Source organism: Oncorhynchus nerka, linkage group LG7 (assembly GCF_034236695.1).
Source record: "Oncorhynchus nerka isolate Pitt River linkage group LG7, Oner_Uvic_2.0, whole genome shotgun sequence".
Classification (NCBI taxonomy): Eukaryota; Metazoa; Chordata; class Actinopteri; order Salmoniformes; family Salmonidae; genus Oncorhynchus; species Oncorhynchus nerka.
The window spans coordinates 70,931,943-70,953,642 of record NC_088402.1 but is presented as its reverse complement, the minus strand read 5'-3'; the positions used below and the strand labels follow the sequence as shown (position 1 = coordinate 70,953,642).

The 21,700-nt window shown below is 43.8% G+C and overlaps 1 protein-coding gene across 9 annotated transcripts in view; it reads right to left on the bottom strand.

Moving 5' to 3' along the window:
- Positions 1-21,118, bottom strand: part of LOC115132302 (protein phosphatase 1 regulatory subunit 12B-like) — a 40,354-nt gene extending 19,236 nt beyond the window's left edge. For 2 of the 9 annotated variants that reach the window (XM_065020786.1, XM_065020787.1), the window contains exons 1-6: positions 20,984-21,118; positions 18,022-18,112; positions 17,606-17,824; positions 17,317-17,413; positions 16,861-16,985; positions 9,648-9,758 (exon numbers count right to left, since the gene is read on the bottom strand). In XM_065020786.1, the coding sequence (XP_064876858.1) occupies positions 9,648-9,758; positions 16,861-16,985; positions 17,317-17,413; positions 17,606-17,824; positions 18,022-18,112; positions 20,984-21,003 (663 nt within the window). In that variant the 5' untranslated portion in view covers positions 21,004-21,118. The remainder of the gene's footprint in view (positions 1-9,647; positions 9,759-16,860; positions 16,986-17,316; positions 17,414-17,605; positions 17,825-18,021; positions 18,113-20,983) is intronic. The other 7 variants (XM_029664797.2, XM_029664801.2, XM_029664796.2 and 4 more) reach the window with 5 other exon arrangements.
- Between the last annotated feature and the right edge of the window lie 582 nt (positions 21,119-21,700).

The window sequence follows — 21,700 nt, the reverse complement described above, 5'->3', positions numbered from 1 at the left end:
GATTTTTTATTTCTCGCTTACATTTTTCTCCCAGGAAAATATTGCCAGTATGGGCTTTTTGCTGTGCTGACATCATGGACACTTAATGCCTGAGCTCACTGTGGATATATATGAGAATGGAAAAGTACAGTTAATGAAAAGAAAAGAATGGACAAAACAGTGACTGTATTCTTTGGAGTTCTCCTGACAGCAGTGGAGGACTGTGATACTGTCAGTACTGTGGTAGTGGGGGGTCATGATACGGTACTGTCAGTACAGTGGTAGTGGGGGGTCATGATACGGTACTGTTAGTACTGCGGTAGTGGGGGTGTCATAATACGGTACTGTAGTAGTGGGGGGTGGAGGGGTCATGATACGGTACTGTCAGTACAGTGGTAGTGGGAGGTCATGATACGGTACTGTCAGTACTGTGGTAGTGGGGTGTCATAATACGGTACTGTAGTAGTGGGGGTGGAGGGGTCATGATACGGTACTGTCAGTACAGTGGTAGTGGGGGTCATAATACAGTACTGTAGTAGTGGGGGTGGAGGGTCATGATACGGTACTGTCAGTACTGTGGTAGTGGGGGGTGTCATAATACGGTACTGTAGTAGTGGGGGTGGAGGGGTCATGATACGGTACTGTCAGTACAGTGGTAGTGGGGGTCATGATAAGGTACTGTCAGTACAGTGGTAGTGGGGGTCATGATACTGTACTGTTAGTACAGTGGTAGTGGGGGGTCATGATACGGTACTGTAGTAGTGGGGGGTGGGGGGTCATGATACGGTACTGTAGTAGTGGGTGGTGGGGGTCATGATACAGTACTGTCAGTACAGTGGTAGTGGGGGTCATGATACGGTACTGTCAGTACAGTGGTAGTGGGGGTCATGATACGGTACTGTCAGTACAGTGGTAGTGGGGGGTCATGATACGGTACTGTAGTAGTGGGGGGTGGAGGGTTCATGATACGGTACTGTCAGTACTGTGGTAGTGAGGGGTCATAATACAGTACTGTAGTACTGGGGGTGGAGGGGTCATGATACGGTACTGTCAGTACAGTGGTAGTGGGGGTCATAATACAGTACTGTAGTAGTGGGGGTGGAGGGGTCATGATACGGTACTGTCAGTACTGTGGTAGTGGGGGGTCATGATACAGTACTGTAGTAGTGTAGGGGGTGGGGGGTCATGATACGGTACTGTCAGTACTGTGGTAGTGGGGGTCATGATACGGTACTGTAGTAGTTTCGGGGGGTCATGATACGGTACTGTCAGTATTGTGGTAGTGGGGGGTCATGATACGGTACTGTCAGTACAGTGGTAGTGGGGGGTCATGATATGGTACTGTAGTAGTGCCGGGGGTCATGATACGGTACTGTCAGTATTGTGGTAGTGGGGGTCATGATATGGTACTGTCAGTACAGTGGTAGTGGGGGTCATGATACGGTACTGTAGTAGTGCCGGGGGGTCATGATACGGTACTGTCAGTATTGTGGTAGTGGGGGGGTCATGATACGGTACTGTCAGTATTGTGGTCGTGGGTTCGTAGCTTCAACCCCGCAGCACACACACACCAAATGATTAATGGACTGTTGAAAGTATATTTTTTTCTCTTGCTTTGTTTGCAAATTCCGTATTATGTCTATCTCCGATAAGCTACCCAGGAAAGGGCTGAAAATAGCCCATATTAATATATGTAGCCTTAAATATAAGGTTCATAAAATCAATAACTTGCTAACATTAGATAACATTCATATATTAGCCATTTCTGAGACTCACTAAGATAATTAATTTGGTGACACAGCAGTAGCAATACAAGGATATAACATCTATAGAAGAGACAGAAATGCTTATGGGGGAGGTGTTGTATATATTCAGAGCCATATCCCTGTAATGCTTAGAGAAGATCTTATGTCAAGTGTTATTGAAGTGTTGTGGTTGCAGGTTCACTTAGCACATCTAAAGCCTTTTCTTTTGGGGTGATGCTATAGGCTACCTACGTGCTAACAGTCAGTATCTAAATAATATGTGTGAAATGCTTGATAGTGTATGTGATGTAAACAAAGAAGTCTACTTTCTTGGGGACCTGAATATTGACTGGCTTTCATCAAACTATCCACTCAAGAGGAAGCTTCTTACTGTAACCAGTGCCTGTAATCTGGTTCAGATTATTAATCAACCTACCATGGTGTTTACAAACACTACAGGAACATGATCATCCACATGTATTGATCACAGTTTTACTAATACTGTAGAACTTTGTTCTAAACATATATCCATACCCATTGGATGCAGTGATCACAATATAGAGGCTATATCCAGGAAAGCCAAAGTTCCAAAAACTGGGCCTAAAATAGTGTATAAGAGATCATACAAACATTTTTGCTCTGACTCTTATTATGGATGATATTAAAAATATTTGTTGGTCTGATGTGATTAATGAGGGGCTTCCAGATGCTGCACTTGATACATTTATGAAATTGCTTCTTTCAATTATTGATAAACATGCACCTATTAAGAAACTGACTGTTAGAACTGTTAAGGCTCCATGGAATGATGAGGGATTGAAAAACGGTATGGTTGAAAGAGATGAGGCAAAAGGAGTGTCTAATAAGTCTGGCTGCACATCTGACTGGCTTACTGACTGCCTATTGAGAAATTATGTGACTAAACTCAACAAAACGAAGAATAAACTGTATTATGAAGCCAAGATCAATGATATAAAGAACTATGGAAAAACACTTGGGCGTACTTCAAATTAAATTATGGGTAGAAAGACAAATTGAACGACATCTTTCATTGAATCAGATGGCTTATTCATCACAAAACCATTTGATATTGCCAATTATTTGAATGATTATTTAATTGGCAAAGTGGGTAAACTTAGGCAGGAACTAGCAACTCCTGTGGCGGGCTGGGCGCAGTGCACGCTAACCAGGTCGCCAGGTGCAAGGTGTTTCCTCCAACACATTGGTGCGGCTGGCTTCCGGGTTGGATGCGCGCTGTGTTAAGAAGCAGTGCAGCTTGGTTGGGTTGTGTTTTGGAGGACGCATGGCTTTCGACCTTCGTCTCTCCCGAGCCAGTACGGGACTTGTAGCGATGAGACAAGATAGTAACTACTAACAATTGGATACCACGAAATTGGGGAGAAAAGGGGATAATTTTTTTTTTTTTAAATATAAAAAATAAAGGCATTGCAAGTTTGAATTTTGTAAAGTTAGAGTTAGTTAGGAGAGGTGGAAAAATTATTGTTATCGATCAATAACGACAAACCTCCTGGGATTGACAACTTAGATGGAAAGCTACTGAGGATGGTAGCTGACTCTACAGCCACTCCTATCTGTCATATTTTTTATCTGAGTTGAGAGGAAAGTCTTTGTCCTTAGGCCTGGAGGGACGCCAAAGTAATTCCGCTACCCAAGAGTGGTAAAGCGGCCTTTACTGGTTCTAACAGCAGACCTATAAGCCTTTACTGCCATTTCTTAGCAAACTGTTGGAAAAAAATGTTTTTGAGCAAATACAATTATTTCACCATGCTTATATAGAAGGGCACTCAACATGTACTGCACTGACACAAATGACTGATGATTGGTTGAAAGAAAAGGATAATACAAAGATTGTGGGAGCTGTACTGTTAGATTTCAGTGCAGCCTTTGACATGATTGACAATAACCTGTTGTTAACATCTATCTATCTATCTATCTATCTATCTAATAGAACTAAAAGGGGTTTCTTGAAATGGAAGCTTCTCTCATGTCAAACATGTAAAGTGTAGTGTAACGCAGGGCAGCTCTCTAGGCCCTCTACTCTTTTCTATTTTTACCAATGACCTGCCAAATCAAATCAAATTTTATTAGTCACATGCGCTGAATACAACCGGTGTAGACCATACAGTGAAATGATTACTTACGAGCCCCTATCCAACAGTGCAGTTTAAAAAAATACGGATATAGACGAAGAGAAAAGTAACAAGTAATTAAAGAGCAGTAGTAAAAATAACACTATATACAGGGGGGTGCCGGTACAGATTCAATGTGCAGAGGCACTGGATAGTTGAGGCATTAAACAAATCTAATCAAATGTTATTAGTCACATGCGCCGAATACAACAGGTGAGGACCATACAGTGAAATGCTTACTTACGAGCCCCTAACCAACAATGGAGTTTAATAAATACGGAAAATAATAAGAAATGAAAGTAAAAAGTCATTAAAGAGCAGCAGTAAAATAACAATAGCTACACTATATACAGGGGGGTACCAGTACAGAGTCAATGTGCGGGGGCACCAGTTAGTTGAGGTGAAATGTACATGTAGGTAGAGTTATTAACGTGACTATGCATAGATGATAACAACAGAGAATAGCAGAGGTGTAAAAGAAGGGGAGAGGGGGGGGCAATGCAAATAGTCTGGGTAGTCATTTGATTAGGTGTTCAGGAGTCTTATGGCTTGGGGGTAGAAGTTGTTTAGAAGTCTCTTGGACCTAGACGTGGCGCTCCGGTACCACTTGCCGTGCGGTAGCAGAGAGAACAGTCTATGACGAGGGTGGCTGGAGTCTTTGACAATTTTTAGGGTCTTCCTCTGACACCGCCTGGTATAGAGGTCCTGGATGGCAGGAAGCTTGGCCCCAGTGATGTACAGGGTCGTTCGGACTCAACCTGCTCCACTGCAGCCCCGTCAATGAGAATGGGGGCGTGCTCAGTCTTCTTTTTCCTGTAGTCCACAATCATCTCCCTTGTCTTGATCACAATGAGGGAGAGGTTGTTATCGTGGCACCACACGGCCAGGTCTCTGACCTCCTCCCTATAGGCTATCTCGTCATTGGCGGTGATCAGGCCTACCACTGTTGTGTCATCGGCAAACTTAATGATGGTTTTGGAGTTCTGCCTGGCCATGCAGTCATAAGTGAACAGGGAGTACAGGAGGGGACTGAGCCCGCACCCCTGAGGGGTCCCTGTGTTGAGGATCAGCATGGTGGATGTTTTGTTACCTACCCTTACCACCTGGGGGCGGCCTGTCAGGAAGTCCAGGATCCAGTTGCAGAGGGAGGTGCTTAGTCCCAGGGTCCTTAGCTTATTGATGAGCTTTGAGGGCACTATGGTGTTGAATGCTGAGCTGTAGTCAATGAATAGCATTCTCACGTAGGTGTTCCTTTTGTCCAGGTGGGAAAGGGCAGTGTGGAGTGCAATAGAGATTGCATCATCTATGGATCTGTTGGGGTGGTATGCAAAATGGAGTGGGTCTAGGATTTCTGGGATAATGGTGTTGATGTGAGTCATGGTCGGTAGTCATTTAGGCAGGTTACAAAGCATGTGTCTCCGTGTATGCTGATGATTCAACCATATACGCATCAGCAACCACAGCTAATGAAGTCACTGAAACCCTTAACAAAGAGTTGCAGTCTGTTTTGGAATGGGTAGCTAGTAATTAACTGGTCCTGAACATCTCTAAAACTAAGGGCATTGTATTTTGTACAAATAATTTCTTAAGTTCTAGACCTCATCTGAATGAGTTGGTAATGAATGGTGAATTGGTAATGAATTGGTAATGAATGGTGTGGCTGTTGAACAAGTTGAGGAGACTGAATTACATGGCGTTACCTTAGATTGTAAACTGTCATGGTCAAAACATATAGATTCAATGGTTGTAAAGATGGGGAGAGGTCTGTCCTTAATAAAGAGATGTTCTGCTTTTTTGATACCACACTCCAAAAAGCAAGGATCTAGTTTTCTGCAGGATCTAGTTTTGTCTAATCTTGATTATTGTCCAGTCGTGTGGTCCAGCGCTGCAAGGAAAGACCTAGTTAATCTGCAGCTGGCCCAGAACAGAGAGTCACATTTTGCTCTTCATTGTAATCAGAGGGCTGATATACAGTTGAAGTCGGAAGGTTACATACACTTGGGTTGGAGTCATTAAAACTCGTTTTTCAACCACTCCGCACATTTCTTGTTAACAAACTACAGTTTTGGCAAGTCGGTTAGGACATCTTCTTTGTGCATGACACAAGTCATTATTCCAACAATTGTTTACAGACAGATTATTTCACTTGTAATTTACTGTATCACAATTCCAGTGGGTCAGAAGTTAACATGCACTAAGTTGACTGTGCCTTTAAACAGTGGCAGCATCATGTTGTGGGGGTGCTTCACAAAGGGATTGGTGCACTTCACAAAATAGATGGCATCATGAGGCAGAAAAGTATCTGGATATATTGAAGCAACATCTCAAGACATCTGTCAGGAAGTTAAAGCTTGGTCGCAAATGTGTCTTCCAAATGGACAATGACCCCAAGCATAATTCCAAAGTTGTGGCAAAATGGCTTAAGGACAACAAAGTCAACGTATTGGAGTGGCCATCGCAAAGCCCTGACCTCAATCCTATAGAACATTTGTGGGCAGAACTGAAAAAGCGTGTGCGAGCAAGGAGGCCTACAAACCTGACTCACTTACGCCAGCTCTGTCAGGAGGAATGGGCCAAAATTCACCCAATTTATTGTAGGAAGCTTGTGGAAGGCTACCTGAAATGTTGGACCCAAGTTAAACAATTTAAAGGCAATGCTACCAAATACTAATTGAGTCTATGTAAACTTCTGACCCACTGGGAAATTATTCTCTCTACTATTATTCTGACATTTCACATTCTTAAAATAAAGTGGTGATCCTAACTAACCCAAGACAGGGAATTCTTTACTAGGATTAAATGTCAGGAATTGTGAAAAATTTAGTTTAAATGTATTTGGCTAAGGTGTATGTAAACATCCGACTTCAACTGTATATACTATGCATGCCAGTTTCTCTTGGCTAAGAGTTGAGGAGAGGCTGACTGCATCACTTCTTTTTATAAGAAAAATTGTGTTGAAAAACCCAAATTGTTTGCATAGTCAACTTACACAAACTCTGACACACACACTTATCCCACCAGTTATGCCACCAGGGGTCTTTTCACAGTCTCCAAATCCAGAACAAAGTACAGTATTATATAGCGCCCTTATTGCACTTCCTTCCATATAACTTCCCTCATATTGCTCAAATAAACAGCATAAAGCAACACCTCACGGCAGAACGCCTCTCCCCTATTTGACCTAGATTGTTTGTGTGTATGCATTGATATGTAGGCTGTGTGTCTTTAAAAAAAAGTATGTAATTCTGTCCTTGAGCTGTTCTTGTCTATTGAGGTTCTATATTATGTCATTCTCTATTATATTTCATGTTTTGCATGGACCCCAGGAAGAGTAACTGCTGCTTTTGCAACAACTAATGGGGATCCTAATAAAATACCAAATACGGTACTGTGGTAGTGGGGGGTCATGATACGGTACTGTCAGTACTGAGGTAGTGGGTGGTCATGATACAGTACTGTCAGTACTGAGGTAGTGGGTGGTCATGATACGGTACTGTCAGTACTGCGGTAGTGGGTGGTCATGATACGGTACTGTCAGTACTGAGGTAGTGGGTGGTCATGATACGCTACTGTCAGTACTGAGGTAGTGGGTGGTCATGATACAGTACTGTCAGTACTGCGGTAGTGGGTGGTCATGATACAGTACTGTCAGTACTGCGGTAGTGGGTGGTCATGATACAGTACTGTCAGTACTGCGGTAGTGGGTGGTCATGATACGGTACTGTCAGTACTGAGGTAGTGGGTGGTCATGATACAGTACTGTCAGTACTGCGGTAGTGGGTGGTCATGATACAGTACTGTCAGTACTGCGGTAGTGGGTGGTCATGATACAGTACTGTCAGTACTGCGGTAGTGGGTGGTCATGATACGGTACTGTCAGTACTGCGGTAGTGGGTGGTCATGATACAGTACTGTCAGTACTGCGGTAGTGGGTGGTCATGATACGGTACTGTCAGTACTGAGGTAGTGGGAGGTCATGATACGGTACTGTCAGTACTGTGGTAGTGGGTGGTCATGATACAGTACTGTCAGTACTGAGGTAGTGGGAGGTCATGATACGGTACTGTCAGTACTGTGGTAGTGGGTGGTCATGATACAGTACTGTCAGTACTGAGGTAGTGGGTGGTCATGATACGGTACTGTCAGTACTGAGGTAGTGGGGGGTCATGATACGGTACTGTCAGTACTGCGGTAGTGGGTGGTCATGATACAGTACTGTCAGTACTGCGGTAGTGGGTGGTCATGATACGGTACTGTCAGTACTGAGGTAGTGGGGGGGTCATGATACAGTACTGTCAGTACTGCAGTAGTGGGTGGTCATGATACGGTACTGTCAGTACTGAGGTAGTGGGTGGTCATGATACAGTACTGTCAGTACTGCGGTAGTGGGTGGTCATGATACAGTACTGTCAGTACTGCGGTAGTGGTTGGTCATGATACGGTACTGTCAGTACTGAGGTAGTGGGTGGTCATGATACAGTACTGTCAGTACTGAGGTAGTGGGGGGTCATGATACGGTACTGTCAGTACTGTGGTAGTCATGATACAGTACTGTCAGTACTGAGGTAGTGGGTGGTCATGATACGGTACTGTCAGTACTGAGGTAGTGGGGGGTCATGATACGGTACTGTCAGTACTGAGGTAGTGGGTGGTCATGATACAGTACTGTCAGTACTGCGGTAGTGGGTGGTCATGATACGGTACTGTCAGTACTGCGGTGGGGGGTGGGGGGGTCATGATCGTTTAGCACCTGATTCTGTGCCTCTCTAATATAGAATCCCATTACTTCCATTTGAAAACCCATTTCTTCTTGTTTTTTAAATTATTTAAACAAGCATATATTGCTACTAAAGGAAAGGCAACACCATGAAATAATGCAGTAATAAATAACTCATCAGTAAATGTAAATCATATCAATAAATAAAACATGAGAATAAGACATTCTGAAAAACAACAACAGGAAATGGCAGATGGAATGTTACAATCCTAAAGTATTTTCCAGAATAAGTGGCCATGTGCACAGCACTACACAGCAGATACTCCCTCCTTCCCTCTCTCTCTTTCAAGGGTTGTGAAACACTCAAGTGGTTGGAACAATGACCCGTCCAATCATGTGTTAAGGAGCCTTCAGAGCACACATCAAAATACATACAGTACCCGTTAAAAGTTTGGACACACCTACTCATTCAAGTTTTTTATTTTTTACTATTTTCTACATTGTAGTATAATAGTGAAGACATCAAAACTATTAAATAACACATATGGAATCATGTAGTAACCAAAAAAGTGTTAAACAAATCAAAATATATTTTATATTTTAGCTTCTTCAAGGTAACCACCCTTTGCCTTGCCTTTGCCTTGCTTTACATCGTGCCTAAGAACAGCCCTTAGCCATGGTATATTGGCCATATACCACACCCTCTTATGCGTTATTACTTAATTAACAACCATGTACTGTAAGGTGTTTAGTTTAGGTTGAATGAAAATGGATATTGGATAAGCACACTACAGATGTCACAATTCCAATAGGAGCTGGGAGTAAACCGGCCAAAACTTAATCAGCATTTAAGAGCCTTTGATAGCTACAAGTCGCTTTAGAGTCACACACCCACACACAGTTAATTAGGGATTATCAGTGATACTCTGAGACAGATGCAAAATCTTAGGAATTCATACGAACATAAAGCGCTTGTTTCTACAGTTTAAATAAGTTTAAAGTGGGAAAACCATGACTGCTCTGAGGTTCCGACAGTGAGAAAAAAGTTGGTCTTACTCTGAAGTTCTTGGCGGTAGGAGAGGGTGAAGAGGGTGGTGAGTCGGACAGAGACTTCCTAGTCCTGGACAGCTCCTTGGTGCGGGGGTACATAGATGACATCTCCACACTCTACCCAGGACACAGATGCAGGTCTGGTCAAGCCTCTACAGTAACATCCACAGACAGAGGCTTCCAATCCAGAACAGACAACAGCTGCACAGATCTCCTCTTAGGCTACAACTGTGCAGACACCTATGGCTGTTGTTGCTGCTGCACTCACCCTGACTGGGGATCCTGACAAACAGGTGTGTGTGAGGAGCCCGCTCCACAGTCCAGAGGGCTGGAGAGAGAGACCGCTGCTATCTTTAGAAATATTGCTGCTGATCTGACCTACCTTCCCTTCTTCCTCCACAAAGTAAAGACAGCAAAGTGATCATTGGACAAGAATGAAAACAACCAAAATAGCTATTTCTCCCCTTGGCTAGTACAACTCCTACAAAGACATGCACCTCTGTTTTTCTTAAAAAGTAGACAAATCAACTTAGTTGAGGATTGTTAGACCACAGCTTCATTACTCCGAGACCCTTTCGCACATCAAAGTCGACACAACACACTAAGTCCTCACATCCAAAGATAAACCCAACCACAGTGAAAGGTTTGTTCCAGATGATCTCTTATCCCATGTTTCTCTAAATATCCACTCTCTCTCCTTTTACATCCCCCTCTTTCTCTCCTCCCCAACTCTCCTCTCTCCTGTCCCAACTCTCTCTCTCTCACCCTCCTCCCCTCTCTCTCTCGCCTTTCCCTGCTCACTCTAGCTCTGGCAGAACTCTCTGGCAGGCTGCCAGAGGCTCTGCTGTGTACAAGCTCTGGGCTAAAGCTGTCCATTGATGTGGATGAGGATAAGTAGAGGAGGAAGTAGACAGACAGAAGTAGGGGGCTGATACTGAGGTTCCAGAGGTTCAGCTTTAACACTTGGGGGGAGTCAAGATCAACAGTGACCCGTCAAGTAACCCTGTCCTCCCATGATGCTCTGGGAAGAAGTAATGTTAGTATGAGTGTTGACATTTGGATGTCGAGCCACTGTGTCCGAGCCCTTTCTCCTTTTCACCATCTGTTTCATAGTACTAACCATGCTGCACTGTAAAGTGAGCTAAGCTCACATGCTAATTTTAAGGCAACACTCCACTCCATCGTGGTTTTGATTTCTTCCTACAATATCGGTTACCTCACACACAGAGGCCTGTCAACAATGACTCAATCTGTGGCAACTGCATTGGATTCTAGAGCACTGAAGTATTAAGTTGCTGCTACGTTTCTCTTTCTATCATACACAATCCCCCATCCTCACATCCCTCTTTCCCTTCCTCTCAGATTCTGCTCACACAGGCCAGAGGCTCACTGCTACCTTCTTTTTAAAGAGGTTTGCAGTGCTGTGGCTCTTCCTGAACTCTTTTATCCTCTTCGCTCATCTACTGAAAAAGACAGAGAGAGACAGAGAAAGAGAGAAGAGAGAGAGAGAGAGAGGGACAGAGAGAGAGAGAGAGACAGAGAGAGAGAGACAGAGAGAGAGAGACAGAGAGAGGGACAGAGAGAGAGAGAGTAGGGACAGAGAGAGAGAGAGTGCATGAGAGAGAATGAATGCTGGCCTGGCGGTCTTGTGTTGAGCCCTGGCCTGGCACGCTCCCATCCCCTTGCTTTGAGTCATACTGAGGACAGAAGTCTGTCTCTCCTGTTTCTCTCCTTTTTAACGAGTGGACCCAGTGACCATTGCACATGGCAAATACAACCATTCAACTGCAGAAAAGAAACGAGACACAATAAGAGAAAAATAAATATTCAAACTGAGATTATTCTTTTCTTTATGTACATTGATTTTTCACATTAGATCTCTCTGTGATTTTAAACATTGGTGTGCAGGCAGAATACTTATTTTTCCTGGAGTTTTGACTTGTCATGTCATATCAATTATACATTACGTGTGCTTTATGGCCCATAGTTTAAGATAAGCACCACTGAAGTTTCACGTAATATAAATCCTGATATATGCGATTCCAATCTGTTCATATGGATTGTTCCAATACATATTCAACCAGCTTCATAGACCATCTGTGCGAGTCTGCTGGACAGTCTGAGTTCCTACTAGCTCATCAGGTAGTCAAATGGCTTCCCTGTGGCAGTGAACTGCACTGGCCCTGGCTGTGGAGAAATGCCTGCTGAGACCTATATAAAGAGTTGATTTCAGCTGAAGTTCCACACACTGGATCTGGGGCTTAGGTTGAGTAGACTGGCTCTCTCCTTTATGACTTTCAATATGGAACATTCTCATACATCACTTGGCTAGGGTCCCCTCCTCTCCTCTCTCTCCACTTCCAACTCAGAATAACTCTGGTCCTTAAACACTTACTTTGGAGTAAAGTAATTTGTGTTTTGTCATATGTTACTCTGTTACTTCTTGAAAGAGTTTTCAAGAAGTGGATAGTGGCTGCTCCACTAGTGTAGGTGTTCCTGGCAGAGACAGGTCCCTGGTGTGTGGTCATTCTGCAAGTCACATAGAGGCCAAATCCCAAACAGTCACAGAGAGACAAAAACACACATACATGCACAGAGACACATATAATAAAACATACAGATACCTGCAGACAGACATACTCTCTCTGTTTTCCTGCCTTCACCGGTCTAGTGATCTTTAGCATCTTTATGGGGGTTGAGCTGTGCTTTGGCCTAAGTCACAGCTGAGAGATTATGAGTTCTGAGAGAGGTCACAGATACTCTGGGGTTCTAATGCTACCCTCAACCCCCTAAGCCAACCTGCTAACTGCAGCAGCAGAACTGCTGAACCTCTGTAGCGCACACAGCTAAGCTCCATGCCGTGATGGGCTATCCAGAACTATCTCTCCTTACATTGAGAGTCTATCAAACAGTCCTGTGTTTAGCTCTCAGAGCTGTCATGAATTCTGAATAAGTGAATAATCAGGTCTGTGACGATAGAGGGAGAACAGAAGGCTCTCCCTGATAACTTAATCTAAACATCAGGAGCAGGAGAAAGTAGTAATTATGCCTGGCAGCAAAGTCTCTCACTCTATTTCTCTCTCTTTCTCTCCCTCGTTCTTTCTCTCAGCCTCCCCGTTAATAATCCCCTTACAGAGCAGTGAAAGCCGTGAGGTCTTCAGCTGAGATCTCCTGCACCTGTCTCTGGGCTCTCTTCTTGAAAAGCAGAGAGAGAGAGGAGAGAGTCTGCTCAGATCATTATAGAGGCAGGCAGAGGTCATCGTTGGTAATGGGGCCTGCGGGCACCCTTCCATCCTTTCCAGATGAAACCATGCTCACTGGATGGGGGGGGGGGCATTATCACAGTCAGATTTAGGTCCTTGGTTAACGCTGAGGAACGCTCATGTTACTGACCGTCCATGTCTGGGATTCCACCTTAGGACAGCAGGACGGTGATAGAGACGGTGAGCTCAAAAAGCTATCACTATCCCTTTCACACTATAGTATACAGTATACCATCCTCATGTTAATCTACATTCTTCTCTCTCCACGCCCAGGCATCCACCAAACTGCCTCAGCCCACTCCCATTAATAAAATGGCAGCAGTTTTACAAGCGCCTAACCAATTGTGCTATTATGTGTTTTTCCCCCACATTATTTGTAACTTATTTTGTACATAATGTTTCTGCCACCGTATCTTACGGCAAAAAAAAGCTTCTGGATATCAGGACAGTGATTAATCACCTCAGATGGAACAAAGATTTTTTCTTCAAAAAGCAGGATGCACAGGATATTCTGTGAACACCTGACAAGACCAACATCCCCGTAATTGGCCAGAGAAAGAGACGCAGGTACACAGGACACAGACCGGAGTGCCTCGTAAGGATCCGCAGAATGTGAGTGGGAAAGCTGCCGTTACCGTCAATATTACTCGCAAACGTACAATCACTGGGCAATAAATTAGATGAGGTACGATCACGAATATCCTACCAACCGGACATCAAAAACTGTAACATCTTATGTTTCACGGAATCGTGGCTGAATGATGACATGGATATTCAGCTAGCAGGATATACGCTGCACCGGCTAGATAAAACAGCACACTCCAAAAAGACGAGGGGGGGGCAGTCTGTGCATATTTGTAAACAACAGCTGGTGCACAAAATCTAAGGAAGTCTCTAGATTTTGCTCGCCTGAAGTAGAGTATCTTATGATAAACTGTAGACCACACTATTTGCCAAGAGAGTTTTCATCTATACTTTTCGTGGCTGTTTATTTACCACCACAGACGGATGCTGGCACTAAGACTGCACTAAGACTGCACTCACTCAGCCAGCTATATAAGGAAATAAGCAAACAGGAAACCGAGCACCCAGAGGCTGTGCTCCTAGTGGTCGGAGACTTTAATGCAAGGAAACTTAAATCAGTTTTAACTAATCTCTATCAACATGTTATATTCGCAACCAGAGGGAAAACAAATTTTAGATCACCTGTACTCCAGACACAGAGATGCATACAAATCTCTCCCTCGCCCTCCATTTGGTAAATCTGACCACAATTCTGTTCTCCTGATTCCTGCTTACAAGCAAAAATTAAAGCAGGAAGCACCAGTGACCCGGTCTATAAAAAAGTGGTCAGATGAAGCAGATGCTAAACTACAGGACTGTTTTGCTAGCACAGACTGGAACATGTTCTGGGATTCTTCCGATTGCATTGAGGACTACACCACATCAGTCACTGGCTTTGTCAATAAGTGCATCGAGGACGTCGTCCCCACAGTGACTGTACATACACACCCCAACCAGAAACCATGGATTGCAGGCAAGATTCACACTGAGCTAAAGGGTAGAGCTGCCGCTTTCAAGGTGCGTGACTCTAACCGCATAAGCGTATAAGAAATCCCGCTATGCGCTGCGACAAACCATCAAACAGGCAAAGCGCCAATACAGGGCTAAGATTTAATCCTACTACACCGGCTCTGACGCTCATTTTATGTGGCAGGGCTTGCGAACTATTACAGAAAACAAAGGGAAGCACAGCTGCCAGCTGCCCAGTGACACGAGCCTACCAGATGAGCTAAATCACTTCTATGCTCGCTTCGAGGCAAGCAACACTGAGGCATGCATGAGAGCATCAGCTGATCCAGATGACTGTGTGATCACTCCCTCCGTAGCCGACGTGAGTAAGACCTTTAAACAGGTCAACATTCACAAGGCTGCGGGGCCAGATGGATTACCAGGACGTGTGCTTCGAGCATTTCACTGTAAGGTCTACACCTGTTGTATCAGCGCACGTGACAAATAAACTTTGATTTGATTTGTGCTCACCAACTGGTAGGTGTCTTCACTGACATTTTCAACATGTCCCTGATTGAGTCTGTAATACCAACATGTTTCAAGAAGACCACCATAGTCCCTGTGCCCAAGAACACTAAGGCAACCTGCCTAAATGACTACAGACCCGTAGCACTCACATCCGTAGCCATGAAGTGCTTTGAAAGGCTGGTAATGGCTCACATACCGCCCAAATAGATCCACAGATGGTGCAATCTCTATTGCACTCCACACTGCCCTTTCCCACCTGGACAAAAGAAACACCTACGTGAGAATGCAATTCATTGACTACAGCTCAGCGTTCAACACCATAGTAACCTCAAAGCTCATCACTAAGCTATGGATCCTGGACTTCCTGACGGGCCGCCCCAAGGTGATGAGGGTAGGTAGCAACACATCTGCCATGCTGATCCTCAAAACTGGAGCTCCCCAGGGGTGTGTGATCAGTCCCCTCCTGTACTCCCTGTTCACCCACGACTGCGTGTCCAGGCACGACTCCAAAACCATCATTGAGTTTGCAGATGACACAACAGTGGTAGGCCTGATCTCCGACAACGACAAGACAGCCTATAGAGAGGAGGTCAGAGACATGGTGGTGCCAGAATAACAACCTCTCCCTCAACGTAACCAAGACTAAGGAGATGATTGTGGACTACATCTCCATTTCACTGTAAGCCCATTCAAGTTGGAATTCCTAATGGTGAAACTGCCACGACCGTTTGCAATATTACAACAACAAAGAAGTTACTGCAAACAACTAACACTGTTATTTCCTCTCTGACATAATTGCACGCACGATAGAAGAGCACTATATGTACTGCAATTTGTTTACCGTGCTCCTTAGTTCGGCAATAAAAACAATAACAATGGTGGTGGGGCGGCCAGTGGCGCTGTTTCCCCCCTACTGAGGATTCCATCTTTAAGGGAAATTAACAGAATTAGAAACTGTGAGCTTTTTGCTGAAACATATTGTTTTGAAAGGGATTTCCAGCCTCATAGGGTCATTCTGCCCTGGGAGGAATGTACACCTTTGGCTGCATGGAGACAGTCTGTGCAGATACCTAACCTACAGGTGAAAGGAACACACCATCATAGAGAGAGAGAGAGAGAGAGAGAGAGAGAGAGAGAGTGTTGAATTGACTACAGTATAATTATGGCTGTATAATTCAACGCTGAGAAGCAGAAGAGGAGCTCCCTGTTTTGCCCAATATGGTATGGAATGTCAAGATACCTCGAGCATGTATGATGTGGTAGGAGAGGGAGAGAGAAGGGAAGAGAAGGAGAGGGGGTATGTGGGTACTGCAGCCTGCCCTGGACTCACTCCCACTGTGATAGCAAAACAGCGCTATCACAAACATCCCAAAGCAAACTACACTAACATTGCAGTACATCTGTAATCATTGCATCACAGATCCTCTTTAATGGTCTCTGTGTACAAGGCTATTGTTATTATATGAATCAAAGAAATGCAGCTTTGAACACACACAACTAATCACACACACACAATCACACGCACGCACGCAAAAACACACACACACACACACACACTTAATTGCAATACAATATGATATTTCAAGAATCATAGGAATCCCCAGCTATGACAATAGAATCAGTGAGGTGTGTAATATAATATAATAATAAAATTGCCCATTGTAAAAGCATGTAATGTTCATCAACAAATGCCCCATCATCTGGGAGGAAAATGGTACTGTACTGAAATCATAGTGTTTTGTAGCACCACCTACTGGTAGCTGAAAATGTCACAGACATTTCTCAAAGTAGTTTGCTCACTATTTGGATTTCGTGTTTATTCACCATTAATTCTGAAAAATGTCAAATCTATAAGATCCTATCTTTGACACTGTTTGTAAATGTGCTGCTTTTAGTAGACTCCATACACCACATACCTCCAAATTCTGGTAGGCTTCATCTGACTCTTGGTCACAGAATCGAACTTGTTTCTCTCTTGTGGAGAGGACATGTTTGGAGGGATCCTCAATTGGGTTCTGGTTTTCATCTTTCCATTCAACAACTACAGTATTCACATGATAAGAAACAATCACTAAACAGTTACTGCACCTTACCATGACAAGTTATTTATCCTATAGAGAGATCTTGCAGTAAAAAAACAAAAAAACAAAAAACAACAACTGATCCACTGACTGTATAAAGTCTTACATAAACTGGGTGTCAGGTATAACTTGTTCTTCCTATGGTACAGTATGTCATATGACAAGGATATTTGTGGAGAAGTGACATTTATGTAACAAAGCAACTTTCTGAACATGGTTGAGCAGAAAAATGTAAACACATCTGTATTCAGTCATAACTGTGTGACTGTGTACAATGGTTGGGTTTCTGACCTCTGGAGGATGTGCGGTTGGCCAGGCTGGTATAGTGCCCACTGGCAGAGGAATATTCTGCATCCATGGTCCCCAGCCTTGATCTATGATTTCCGAGCTTGAAATGAGAAAAAAAACTGCACTTCAATGCTTGGCTCATCTGAACCTCAAACTACGCAGCTACTATAGTACAAGATGATCTCTCACAAAATGACATTATCATAGATTATCTACTGTAACAGTAACTAATGACAACAATACGATCCTGAGGGGAAAGGCTAACACAAAATTATTACATTTTTATCCCCACCTCATCTATCTCCCTGCTCCATGTGGGACTGTGATCCTCTGTCTCCATAGACTGAGCCAGTTTGGTCCTGGTCTCTCCTCTGTCCTCTGCAGCCCATTTCCCCCGCAGACAGGACCTGTCAGTCAGTCTGCTATGTCCATCTGCTGTCTGTCTGTCTCTGTCCAGGGGAGACAGGCTGTTGGTCCTCTGAGCTTCCTTCAGTTCAGCCAGGGTCACACCCTGAGGAAGACACAGACAGTACATCCTAAGATCAACAAGATACTACAGATAAATAGTCCAACAAAATCACATTGATACAAAAGAATATCTTGGGGACAGTTTTCCTATCTTGGGGCATAGTCTTGGATTTGTAATGAAGAATTTCAATTTAACATGCATTTTCAGTCCTGGCCTGTGGAGTGCGTTTTGTTTAGTACCTGTGTGGATCTGCGGGTTTGCCTGGCTTGGCGGGATCTGGCCTTCCTCTGAGACTCTGCCTCCTCATCTCTCACTGGGGTTAGATAGGACCTGCACAGGTTGGAAACAAGGCAGCAGCACTTTGCAGGACATACAGTGCATTCAGGAAGTATTCAAACCCCTTGACTTTTTCAAAATTTTGTTACATTAGACTTATTCTAAAATTGATTCAATTATTTATTTTCCTCATCAATATTCACACAATAACGCATAACGACAAAGTGAAAACAGGTTTATATATTTTTTTGCACATTTATAAAAAAAACAGTACATACCTTATTTACATAGGTATTCGGACCCTTTTTCTACAACTTGATTGGAGTCCACTTGTGGTAAATTCAATTGATTGGACATGTTTTGGAAAGGCACACACCTGTCTATATAAGGTCCCACAGTTTACCGTGCATGTCAGAGCAAAAACCAAGTCATGAGGTTGAAGGAATTGTCTGTAGAGCTCAGAGACAGGATTGTGTTGAAGCGCAGATCTGGGGAAGGGTACCAAAAAAGGCAGCATTGAAGGTCCCCAAGAACACAGTGGCCTCCATCATTCTTAAATGGAAGAAGTTAGGAACCACTAAGACTCTTCCTACAGCTGGCCGCCCGGCCAAACTGAGCAATCGGGGGAGAAGGGCCTTGGTCAGGGAGGTGACCAAGAACCTGATAGTCACTCTGACAGAGCTCAAGAGTTCCTCTGTGGAGATGGGACAACCTTCCAGAAAGACAACCATCTCTGCAGCACTCCACCAATCAGGCCTTTATGGCCAGACGGAAGCCACTCCTTAGTAAAAGGCACATGACAGCCCGCTTGGAGTTTGCCAAAAGGCACCTAAAGGACTCAGACCATGAGAAACAAGATTATCTGGTCTGATGAAACCAAGAGTTACGTCTGGAGGAAACCTGGCACCATCCCTATGGTGAAGCATGGTGGTGGCAGCATCATGCTGTGGGAACGTTTTTCAGTGACAGGGACTGGGAGACTAGTCAGGACTGAGGGAAAGATGAACGGAGCAAAGAACATAGAGATCCTTGATGAAAACCTGTTCCAAAGCCAAGACAACTTAGGAGTGGCTTCAGAACAGTTCTCTGAATATCCTTGAGTGGCCCAGCCAAAGCCCGAACTTGAACCCGATCGAACATCTCTGCAGAGACCTGAAAATAGCTGTGCAGCGACGCTCCCCATCCAACCTGACATGGCTTGAGAGGATCTGCAGGGAAGTTTGTAGCGTCATACCCAAGAAGACTCAATGCTGTAAATCGCTGCCAAAGGTGCTTCAACAAAGTACTGAGTAAAGAGTCTGAATACTTATGTAAATGTACTATTTCAGTTAATTTTATGTTTTTTATAAATTAGCAAACATTTCTAAAAAACAGTTTTTGCTTTGTTATTATGGGGTAATGTGTGTAGATTGCTCATTTAAAAAAATCAATTTTAGAATAAAGCTGTAACGTAACAAAATGTGGAAAAAGTCAAGGGTCTGAATACTTCCCAAATGCATTGTAGCTGTCATGCCCTATAAATAGCTTCAATGAACTCTGGCCATGCTCTGGTCACACACTTGTCACACACATCAGGGTGAGGTGACATTATGCTCAAATTAGCAACAAAACCTTTCAAGATAAGAGGGTGGCAGTGCAATCAAGTGATCGTTTTGAAAGGTACTGCACCAAAACAAATATTCACAGGAGGTTACATATAATAACTATGTGTTTCATGCAATGACTTGGGTGAAGCTGCTTTTACTACATACTATTTCTCACAAGTAAATGTATGCAGAATGTGTTCAGTTGTGCATACAGTGCCTGATGTAACCACAAAACAACTATGGATTGTACAAAGCACACAATAAGTTCACAGTAAATAACCCCCCCCAATCAATACTACAATGCTCTTAGGACGTTATGTGGTATTCCTTTCATGATCATGTTTAATGCCTCTAGCGTGGACAGTAGCCAATCAATGACCTCTAAGAGACAGCCATGTTAGCAGCCATTGGGCTCCATAGAGAGGGGAAGAGTCGAGTAAGCAGCATTCAATCTAATGGCTCGTTGTTCCCACTAGTACCGGCTGCCGGCTGCACTCCCTCCCTCTTTCTGTACTGAGTGCCGATCAATCAACTTCTGCTGTGCCGGAGAGGCACCATCCACACCCTCCATCGTGAGAGAAAGCTTAAATCGACCAACGGTCAGGACGTCAGCCTACTACATTATTTAACACTGACGACAGGGCTGTGGATGGCTACATTACTATCAACTGTGATGTAGCCAGGTAGCCTACCAGTTAAGCACACTGGGCCAGTAACCGAAAAGTCACTGGTTTGAATCCCCGATAAAAATCTGTGGGTCGCTTTGAATAAGAATGTCTGCTAAATAATTGTTATGTAAACTGTGATTCTACAGCAACATTACAAATCATATTTCTACACAGTGGAATGACTTGAGGCAAACGTGATACAGGAGACGTCCTACAGTACATTTGCTTACGTTTCAGGATATAAAAAACACTTGTTTTAAGCATGTTCAATTTTATTTAAGCATGTCCAATTTCATTTAAGCATCTCCAATTTCATTTAAGCATCTCCAATTTCCATACCAAATGCATTATATAGGATACATTTGTTGGGGTTGTAATTTAAACATAGTGATGGGAGGTATTTGAGTGCCAATGCATTTAGTTTACTAAATATGTACAGCACTATACACACACCCACACTCCTATAAATTAAGCTAACACAACCCAGGAGCACCAAATACCAGGGAAGGGTATACCTTCCACTTGCAGGAAATCCCAAGCAACACCAGTGAGAGGCCACACCACGTTCACTCTCAGATCAAAGTAAAAGACATATATTCTCACATTCTGCACAGGGAAGTCATGCAGATCGGGGGATAGGATAGGGTTCAGGGTAGGAATTAGTTCCATACCTGGACAGGCAGGCTTGCATGGTCCCAGGCTGCTGAAGGTCAGAGACCGGTGGAGAGAGACTGCAGTGGGAGAGGCCGGATACGATCCTGAGAGAGGGAGTGATTGGAAGAGAGAGAGGGAGCGATAACGGAGGACGGGGGAGGGACAGGAGTGGGACAGGGCGGAAGGGAGAGAGAGAAAGAGAGAGAGACTGTATCCTCCCCATCAGCTGGGCAAGGCGAGGCACAGTGTGTTCAATACAGACTCATAGACGGGCTGCGGGGCACTATGAGCCAATTGCGTCTCCAAGAGCCTGATGCAAGCAATGCAGTTTATACGCCACACAGAACACAACAAGCATGTTCAATGGGATCGACATTAGCAAGTGCTGCGCAGATTTGCCAAACTTGATCACATTATGAGGGTAGAAGATGATTTGTAGATTAGTGATTCTGTGCTGGTCTTCAGGCCGATCTTCTCTAACATGCTGAAAATGTTCACATACAGCAGTATTACATACACACAATGGTTGCAGTCTTTACAAATGTAGAAATAATTCTATAACATGATACTAATCCATTGTGAATTATCACGTTAACTTCCTGGGGCCTTACCCTTTAACGTGTAACAATGGAATAAAACATCATGGATGGGTGTGAACAAGTTAGACATTATTTCTGGTCAGATTGAATGATTTTCAAGTATGCAGTAGCTCATCAACTTAGCTTAATAGATAA